Source organism: Pelecanus crispus, chromosome 3 (assembly GCF_030463565.1).
Source record: "Pelecanus crispus isolate bPelCri1 chromosome 3, bPelCri1.pri, whole genome shotgun sequence".
NCBI lineage: Eukaryota > Metazoa > Chordata > Aves > Pelecaniformes > Pelecanidae > Pelecanus > Pelecanus crispus.
Window position 1 is genome coordinate 132992681 of NC_134645.1, and position 7544 is coordinate 133000224.

General features: G+C 77.2%; 1 protein-coding gene across 1 annotated transcript; it reads right to left on the minus strand.

Annotated features, from left to right (window-relative positions):
- Positions 1-884: 884 nt before the first annotated feature.
- On the minus strand, positions 885-4454 carry SLC5A6 (solute carrier family 5 member 6). The gene is made up of 15 exons (XM_075707360.1): positions 4027-4454; positions 3644-3709; positions 3520-3571; positions 3345-3412; positions 3085-3239; positions 2812-2952; positions 2599-2728; positions 2410-2498; positions 2217-2329; positions 2044-2111; positions 1862-1948; positions 1560-1744; positions 1361-1464; positions 1129-1270; positions 885-1038 (listed from the first exon to the last, which is right to left on the minus strand). Exons 1-15 carry the CDS (start codon positions 4354-4356, stop codon positions 885-887), a joined length of 1884 nt encoding a protein of 627 aa, XP_075563475.1. The 5' UTR covers positions 4357-4454.
- Between the last annotated feature and the right edge of the window lie 3090 nt (positions 4455-7544).

Genomic DNA, 7544 nt, shown 5'->3' on the forward strand with positions numbered 1-7544 from the left:
CAGGGGGTCCCGCGTCCCCACGGGCTCCAGGGCCCCCCCGCTGCTTTGGGACAGGGGGTCCCGCGTCCCCACAGGCTCCAGGGCCCCCCCGGACTCCAGGGCCCCCCCGCTGCTTTGGGAGAGGGGGTCCCGTGTCCCCCCGGACTCCAGGGCCCCCCCGCTGCTTTGGGAGAGGGGGTCCCACGTCCCCACGGGCTCCAGAGCCCCCCCCCGCTGCTTTGGGAGAGGGGGTCCCGCGTCCCCACGGGCTCCAGGGCCCCCCCGCTGCTTTGGGAGAGGGGGTCCCGCGTCCCCACGGGCTCCAGAGCCCCCCCGGACTCCAGGGCCCCCCCGCTGCTTTGGGAGAGGGGGTCCCCGGGGGATGGCGGGGAGGGGGCTGCGTGCGGGCCTGGCCCAGGGGCTCCTCCGACACCTGCACTCCAGAGCCATTTATTGAGGCGACAAGGAAGCTGGAGACGGGTGACGGGGGGAGCTGGGAGGAGCGGGGGGGGCACTGGGAGCCCCGAGAGCGGCGCAGTAAGGCACATGGCCGGGCCGGGGGAACCGGGCCTCGTCCCGGCCCGGGGGGGCAGTGGGCACCGCTCCCACCCCTCCCCAGAACCGTGGCCCCAGACCCCCCCGGCCGGGGGGCAGGGGCCGGCGCGGGGGGGCCGGGGGGCTCGGGGCCAGCCCGTTGCGGGACAAACCTTGCGCTGGGTGCAGCGGGGGGCAGCCCGGCCGGCCCCCCCCCGGGGCAGGGAGCCAGCCCCTCCCGGTTATTTGGCAACGCGGCCACGTGCGGGCACCCCACGGAGGGGCCGAGCCCCCCGGCTGGCGGGGCACCGGGGAAGGGCACGGGGGGGTGGCCAGGACCCCCAAGCCGGGATTTTGGGGGGGGGGGGGGCTCAGAAGGAGGTCTCCTGCAGCGCGTAGGTGGGGGCCCCGGCTGCGCGGATGTAGCCCTGTCCCTCCTCCTCCTCCTTCTCCCGCCGGCCGGGGGGGCCCAGGCCGTTGGCCACGCCGTTGCCCTTCACCGCGGCGTCCGCGGGGGTCGGCGTCCTGCGGGGACAGAGCGGGGTCAGCGGGAGCACTGGGGAGGGGGGCACCGGCCCCATGGCCCCCCCCCCCCCCCCCCAAAGCTCAGGGTGCCGGGGGTCTGGGCCCCTCACCTCGTCGGGGAAGACCACCCCGCAGCAGAGCTTCTGCCGGTACTTGCGGGGCAGGCAGCAGAGCAGGCGAGGCAGCACGGGGTAGATGGTGCGGGGGTCCACGGCCGCCGCTGGCGTGGGGCCTGGGGGGCAGAGCGGAGGGGGTGAGCGGGGCACGGGGCGGCGGGGGGGGGGGCTGCAGCGGCCCCCCCCACCTCCTCCCCACGACTCACCGGTGAGCAGGCTGACCAGGAGCCCCACCAGGATGACGGTGGTGGAGTTGTGGGCGCTGTACCACATGTAGGACAGGCTGTAGAACTTCTGCAGCCCCGTGGGGCTGGGGAAGAAGGCGGGGGGGCGGTCAGAGGTGGGGCGGGGGGGCGCAAAGGGCAGCACCCCCCCCCCCCAGCCCCCCCGTCCCGTCCCGCTCACCTCTTGGGGGCCGGCGTGGGGGTCAGCAGGGTGGCGGCGAGGACGGTGGTGAGGTTGCCGGCGGCGGGGAGCGCGGTGCCGTTGAGCGGGGGGGCCGCCCCGGCCGCCCCCATGCTGCGCAGCAGGCTGCCGATGCCCACCCAAAAGGCCATGGCCAGGCCCACCAGCAGCCCCACGACGGCACCCTGCGTCGGCGGAGAGGGAGGGCGCTGACCCCCCGGGCCGGGCTCGGGGTGCCCCGGCCCCCCGGCATTGCCCCGCCGTGGGGTCCGTGCCCCCGGCCGGGCAGGGGGGACGCTCACCGTGGAGTTGGCGCAGGGGAAGAATATGCCCAGGCAGAAGAGCCCCAGGAGCGGGCCCCCCACCATGCCGAAGATGCTGATGGCCGCCTGCGGGGAGACGGCCCTCAGCGCCGGCCCCTCGCCCCGGCACGCGGCCAGCACCGCGCCGGAGCTGGGGGGAGACCCCGCGCCCCCGCCCCTACCTGCAGCACGGGGCCCAGCATGGAGGACACGTAGGCCATCCCCAGGCAGAGCAATCCGTAACCAAGAGCTGGGGAGAGGAGTGGAGGGGGGTCAGAGCAGCACCGGGGACCCCCCCACTGCCGGCGGCAGCCCCCCCAGCGCAGCCCCCCCGGCGCAGCCCCCCCCGGCTCACCCAGCAGCTTGGAGAGCAGCGTGGCCCGCGACTCCGACAGCCTGGGGCAGTGGGGCCGGACCAGGTCCTCCATCGTCACCGTGGCCAGCGAGTTGAAGGCGGAAGAGATGGTGCTGGGGAGTTGAGGGAGTGGGAGGGGGGCTCGGCCGGGACCCCCCACCCCACCCCGCCGGCCCCAGGGCCGGCCGCTCACCTGAGGGACCCGCTGAAGAGGCAGGCGACGAAGAGCCCGGGCAGCCCGGGCACGTCCTGCAGCACGTCCATCACGAAGTACAGCACCAGCTGGGGCAGGGGGGGTCAGCGCCCGCGGGGCCAGGGGGGCCGGGGGGGAGCGGGGTCCGGCCCCGCGGGCTATGAGGGACGGGGGGGGCTGGTCGCCCACCTGGTCGGAGGAGCCGGGGCGCTGGGCGGGCGCCAGCGGGTGCTCCCGGTCGTAGACGAACATGACGAGGCCGGTCAGGCAGCTGAGGCAGAGCGCGATCTGCTGGCAGGGGAAGACGGCGTAGCAGGAGCTGCGGGCGGCGGGCAGGCGTCAGAGGGGGACGCACGGGACCCCCGTCCCCAGCCGCGGGACCCCCGCCCCAGCCCCACTCACAGCTTGGCCTCCCGCTCGCTGCGGGCGCTGAGGTACCGCTGCACCTGCGCCTGGTTCACCCCGTACAGCGACAGCATCATGAAGATTCCCCCCACGGCCAGCGTCCAGAAGGTGTGCCGCTCGAAGGGGTCGGGGTTCAGGCTGCGGAGAGGCGCGGGGAAGGGGGGTCGCGGCGCCGGGTCCTCACCAGCACCCCGCACCCCACGGCGTGGGCCCTTCCCGGCTGCCCCCGCCGCGTCCCCACGGCGTGACGCGGGGCGCCGGGCCACTCACTCGATGCCGGAGATCTTGCCCTCCTGCTGCGCCAGGCGCCAGACGCGGGCCATGCCGCCCACCCGCTGGGCGCCCACCACGATGACGGCCAGCTGCCCCGCGAACATCACCAGCGTCTGGAAGACGTCGGTCCAGATGACGGCCTTCAGCCCGCCCTGCGGAGGGCACGGCGCCGGTCACCACAGCCCCGCGGCGGGGTGGGCACCCCCGGCGGCCCGGCGGCGGCCGGCCCCGCTGCGGCGCGGCGGGCAGGGACTCACCAGCGTGGTGTAGAGCGTGCAGACCAGCCCCATGGTGAGCACCGCGCTCCAAAGGTCAAAGCCCGTCACTGGAAGCGGCAGAGGCCATGGAGGAGCCGGGGCGGGGCGGGCGGCAGCCCCCCGCCACGCAGGACAGGGCTTCCAGCGTCGCCGCCCTGCTCCCGTCCCCCCTTACCTGCGTTGAGGGCCAGCGCGGGCGTGTAGAGAACCACCCCCATGTAGATGACCTGCGGGGAGAGCAGCGCTGCAGCCCTGCACGGCCCCCCCGCGCCCCCCCCGCCCCGCCCCGCCCCGCTCACCATCTGGAAGATGAAGGTGATGGTGCCGAAGACCCGCACCGTCTTGTTGAAGCGCAGCTCCAGGTACTGCGAGGGGAGCGGGGTGGGAGGCAGGTCAGGGCAGCGTCCCGCCCGGATGCGGGGTCCTGAGGAGGGGGGGGCATCCCCAGCGTCCCCCCCCACCACGGCAGCAGGGCAGCCCTGCCGCCGCACCCCGGCTCCTGCCGCCGCACACGTGCGCCACGGGGCCGGCCAGGGCGGGGAGCGCGACGGGCGCCGGACGAGCCCCGTGTCCGCGGGGCGCGGCAGGCTGGGCGCCGGGACAGGGGCGCAGGGCAGCGAGGGACCAGGAGCCAAAACCCCCAGCGGGCGCCGTTTGTCCCCGCGGGGACCACCCCGCTCACCTCGTAGGTGCTGGTGATGCGCAGGCGGTAGAAGACGGGGATGAAGATGTGGGCCGGGATGAGCAGCCCCAGGAGGTAGGAGCAGCCGAGGAACCAGTACTCGGTGCCAAAGCGGTAGATCTCGGCCGGCGCGCCCAGGATAGCCACGGCCGACTGGAAGGTAGCCAGCAGGGAGAGGGCGACGGGCAGGAAGCTCATGTTGCGGTTGGCCAGGAGGAACTCCTGCACCGTGCGCTGCCGGTCCCCGCTCAGCGCGTAGAACAGCCCGATGGCCGAGGACAGCACCAGCAGCAGTGCGAAGATGCTGTAGTCGATCGCCGTGAACTCCATGGCGAGCGTCTCCCGTCGCCGCTGCCCCGCCGCAGCTGCCGTTGCTCGGCCGCCCACCCCCCGCCAGCCTCATGGGCACGCCGAGCCCCGGCGGCCAGCCCGGCAGTGGGTCCTGGCCGGCATCTCCCCGGTGTTCAGAGCTGCAGGAGGAGGGACGGGTGTCAGCGCCCGGCGGGCCACGTCGGGAGCTGCACCTGACACGGCAGGGACCTTCGCTCGCTCCTCCGTCTCAGCCTCAAGGACCCGGAGCGGGGGGGCCAGGCTGGATGACGAACATCCCCTTATCCCTTCTCCTCCCTCTGGGCTGGGCTCGGCACGGCGGCGCCCACCCCCAGGCCGCCCGACTTGAACCCGCCAAGAGAAATGGGAGCCTCTTCCAAACAGCGCAGAGGCCACGGTTGCAAAAACAGTCCCACCCAGGACCCCGGCAGCACCGGCCCTGCCAGCCCCACACGCGGCTCCGCCAAGCCCAGCAGAACCGGCCCCGCGCGGCCAAACCCAACGCAACCGCCCCCGGTGCAGGACAGCCCCGCCAAGCCCGGCAGCGCCGGTCCTGCCCCGGCAAAGCGCAACACAACCCACCCGTCCCGGCACCGCCAAGCCCGGCAGAGCTGCCCCGGGTGCAAGAGCCCAGCCAAGCCCAGCACAACCGTCCCGGCCCTGGCGCCAGCCAGCCGCCCTGGCACCGGCACAGCCCCGCCAGCGCCAGGACGGCCACCCCCACGCCGCGCCTCCCTGCGAGGATCGGCCCCCGCCAGAAGCCCCCGGCCCCGCAGGACTCACGGGCAGGGCTGGGGAGGGTCGACGGCCGGGCAGCGGCGCCCGGTTTGCGCCGGTGAGGAGGCGCAGGAGGAGGCCCAGCGCCCAGCCGAGCAGAGGTTGGGCAGGGCGACCCCCACGACACGTGACCCACCCGGCCGCGGACGGACGGACGGAGTGGGACTGACAGCAGCAGAGGCTCTGGGCAGCAGCCAGACGGAGCAGATGCCTGAGCCGCTCCCGGCCCTGGCACGCCCCTGCCGCGCTCAGGGACCCCCAGCGAGCCTCTGCAGCGCAGGAGGGGCGGCCGGGCAGCCCCAGGAGCGGGGCAGGGAGGGGGCACGAGCAGAGACCCCCCCCCCCACCCTCGCCTCTGCCAGCGGGCACGGGGCTGCGGGGAGCAGGGAGCGGCGAGTGCCGGGGGAACAGCGGGCGCCAGCGGGGCGGGGGGTGCGGGATGCGGAGGGACCCCACGCCGCCGTACCGGTGGGGCTGCCACGGGGCAGCACGGAGCAGGCGAAGCACGAAGCCGGGCTGGCGGGGGGCAGGCAAGGGGGGCTGGCGCCGCGCCCGCCGCGATCCCCAGAGGAATGCCCGCCCGGGGCATACTTGGGGGGATTAGGCTGGGCCCCACCTGGCACCCCTGCAGCCGGCACAGCTTGCCCGGGCCTGCTCAGCGCAGGGGCCGGGGGGAACGGGGCGGCGGTGCTGGCGCGGCGGCCGGGTGGGAAGGGGGTGGGAAGGCATTGCCTCAGCCGCCGCGGCCCCGGTCCCGGTCGCTGGCCGGCACGCCGCCCCGCACGCCGCAGCTCCTGGGCAGGGTCCAAGGTCACCCCACCTCATTCCACCGCGGAGGCTGAACACGGGGCGGGCGCTGCCGCGGGCCCCGGCGGCTGCCCCACCGGCACGGCCCTGGCCGTCCCCCGCCCAAAACTCCCCCGCGCCCCGGGGGCCCCTCCTGCTGCCTCCAGCCCCGCTGCCCGCCGGCACCCCCGGCCCCGCTGCCCCCGCCTGAGGCCCCGCTGCCCCCCCCCCCCCACCCCCCGGGGGTCCCCGCGCCCCCAGCACTCAGCGCCCCGGCCCAAAGCCCCGCTCCCCACGGTCCCCCGGGGCCGCGGCCCCCGCTCCCCGCCCCCCCCCCCGCCGCGGCGCCCCCGCTGCCCCCGCCCGCGGCCCGGCCCTCCCGCCCCCCGCCGCCCTTCGCCTCACGCTCCCTTCTGCCCTCGCTGACCCGGCCCCAGGCGCCGCAGCCCGGCCCCGGTGCCCGCGCTGACCCCGGGCCGCGGCCCCGCTCCCCTTCCCCGGGCCGCCCCCGCTGTCCCCAGTGACCCCGGCGCCAGGCCCGGCCCCCGCGGCCCCGCTGCCGGCCGAAGCGGGGCGGCCGCAGGACGAGCCCCGGCCCCGGCCCCGGCCCCGGCCCCGGCGGGGGCTGGCGGTGACCTTGCGGCCCCGGCACTCACCGGCGGCGGCGCCCGGCGCTGCCCCCACGTGCCGCCCTGACAGCCGCCGGCGCGCCCCGATGACGCAACGGGGGGGGGGGGGGCAGCGCGGCGCTCCCGCCGCTTCCGCCCGGCCCGGCCCGACCCTGCGCGGGATGATGGCGTCACGGCCCCCGCCACCGGGGCGCAGGGGGGGCCGGGCCGAGTCGCTGCCCCCGGACCGGTCACCGCGCCCGGACCCCCCCCCACCGGGCCGGTCATCGTTCCCCGGACCCCCCGGACCGGTCACTGTGCCCGGACCCCCCCCACCGGGCCGGTCATCGTTCCCCGGACCCCCCGGACCGGTCACCGTGCCCCGGACACCCCCCACCGGACCGGTCACTGTGCCCGGACCCCCCGGACCGGTCACTGTGCCCGGACCCCCCCCACCGGACCGGTCACCGTGCCCGGACCCCCCCCCCACCGGGCCGGTCATCGTTCCCCGGACCCCCCGGACCGGTCACTGTGCCCGGACCCCCCCCCCACCGGACCGGTCACTGTGCCCAGACCCCCCCCCACCGGACCGGTCACCGTGCCCGGACCCCCCCCCCACCGGACCGGTCACCGTGCCCCGGACCCCCCCCCACCGCACCGGTCACCGTGCCCCGGACCCCCCGGACCGGTCACTGTGCCCGGACCCCCCCCCACCGGACCGGTCACCGTGCCCGGACCCCCCCCACCGGGCCGGTCATCGTTCCCCGGACCCCCCGGACCGGTCACTGTGCCCGGACCCCCCCCCACCGGACCGGTCATCGTGCCCCGGACCCCCCGGACCGGTCACCGCGCCCGGACCCCCCCCACTGGACCGGTCATCGCTCCCCGGACCCCCCGGACCGGTCACCGTGCCCCGGACCCCCCCCACCGGACCGGTCATCGCTCCCCGGACCACCCCCCCACCACCCCCGGACCGGTCACCGTGCCCTGGCCCCCCCCCCCCGCCCCCTCCGGGAC